The sequence below is a fragment of the Gavialis gangeticus genome, unplaced genomic scaffold (genome assembly GCF_001723915.1).
Source record: "Gavialis gangeticus isolate Ggan-Ray unplaced genomic scaffold, GavGan_comp1, whole genome shotgun sequence".
Taxonomy (NCBI): domain Eukaryota; kingdom Metazoa; phylum Chordata; order Crocodylia; family Gavialidae; genus Gavialis; species Gavialis gangeticus.
The window spans coordinates 19,616,325-19,618,128 of record NW_017728998.1 but is presented as its reverse complement, the minus strand read 5'-3'; the positions used below and the strand labels follow the sequence as shown (position 1 = coordinate 19,618,128).

The following is a 1,804-nucleotide window of genomic DNA, read 5'->3' as shown; positions in this document are numbered from 1 at the left end:
TTTTTATATTGTTGTAATTGTTAAAAAGTCTAGCCTCACTTTGAATATGACTTTTTATTTCCATTAATGTTTGATAGATTTCTGCCTACTGTGAAACAGTTACAAGTAGAAAATGGAGGCTATTATTCACCTTGTTGAAAATTATAGTCTTAAATTAAAACTACCCAGTAGAAAGCCTAGTAAATCCTCTTGAGAAACCTGTGGGCAAAACTGTCCCTTAAGTCACTCTTATAGCTGTTATAGAACTATGGCCCAAATTATTTGGGTAATCTTCCTGCTGGTAATTTCTCTTTAGGGAGGGTACAATTAAACAAACCACACTTCTTTTGGCAGCTTGACTCTGAATACTGATCATGGGGATATCTTGGTGGATTATTCGAAGAACCTTGTTACAGAAGAAGTCATGAAGATGCTGATTGACCTGGTAACTTCTTAAGCACCCACAGTATTAATAAGAACAAAATAAACCCCATAAAAATGTAGAGTGTAATCCTCCATGAGAGAGACTGTTCTTGCTCGGAGGACCTGGTTCTTTTCCACTGTTGCAAAGATTTGACGTGCATCAGAGATGTGCACTAATGAGGTGGGATTGCTCACAGAGCTGAGGGAGGCAAGACGCTGTAAAAGATGGCTGCTGTCTGTTCTGTTTCTCTAGGTAGAGCGTCCAGCAGAGTGGGTTTTTGTTAAATTTGGCAGGAACACTTCCCTAAAGTTGCTTCTATGCAGCTAGCTATTCTGTTCCCATGTGCTTGCATTAGCCATTCTTACCTGGGCCATTGTGATTTAACTATCCATAAATAGAACCATCAGGTACTTTTAAAGATCAATATAAGTGCTTTCTCTTTTTTCTTTATGGATTCAAACCTTTATATTCTCAAAAACGAGAGCCAAATTCAATTATTACAGGTGATGTACCCTTAATGCTATTTCTCCTCTCACTTAAGTCAGGGCTGTCCAACTTCAAAGCGACTGGAGGCAGCACATCACACCAGTCAGGTCCTGGGCTGCATACTCCAGGGGCTGTAAATCCTTCAGTCTTCCAGTTCCCTGTCCCATGCAGCCCCCTTGCCGCTGTCACACAAGTTCCCAGCCCTGTTCTTTACCCTGTCCTGCTGTTGCTGCATAGGCAGCAAAAGTCCATCCCCTCTCCTCTCCTCTCCTCCCCACACTGCTGCTGCTAGTGCAAAGGCAAGCCTCACAAGCAGTATGAGCCCACACCCCATCCAACCCTGCCTCTGCCACCACTGTGCAACTCCCCTTGCCACCTGCTGGTGTGGTCATGGAAGTCCCCTCTGGCTCTGTTTCTTGCCCCAGAGATCCTGACTGCTGTGACAGCAGTTGGTGTGATGAGGAAATGGTGGCCAGGTGGGAGCCCATGGGCTGCACATTAACTCCTCGTGGGCCATGTGCAGCCTATGGGTCACTAGTTGGACAGCCCTAATTTAAGCAATGCTTTATGCTTTGTTGCTTAAAGAATCTGAAAGTCTGAGACTGTCACTTCTGGTGGGCCATACTCTTTAAAAGAAAAGGTTTGCCTGAATAACTTCCACGTAGCACCCAGGTTTGCTGTCCTTGCTGGCTACCTGTGTCACAGATGAGGGGAATCTTGCATCTGCAGTGCATCAGATCTGTATTTGGAGAAATTTAGGCCAACAGTAAAGTTTTTTGTTTTCCCACCCTACTGTCTTTAAAAATGGGGGGTAGCCTAGTGCATTGGTGATGCTGACAAAAAATTAATGAAAAATAAGTTTGAGCCTCCGTGTATTCACTATTGCTGACATACAACCCCCCCCCCCCCAAAAAA

At 44.1% G+C, this 1,804-nt stretch overlaps 1 protein-coding gene across 1 annotated transcript in view; it reads left to right on the top strand.

The window, feature by feature from the left end:
• GPI (glucose-6-phosphate isomerase) overlaps positions 1-1,804 on the top strand; it is a 38,804-nt gene that overhangs the window by 9,568 nt on the left and 27,432 nt on the right. The window contains exon 2 of the mRNA XM_019505564.1: positions 334-424. Coding sequence (XP_019361109.1) covers positions 334-424 — 91 coding nt within the window. The remainder of the gene's footprint in view (positions 1-333; positions 425-1,804) is intronic.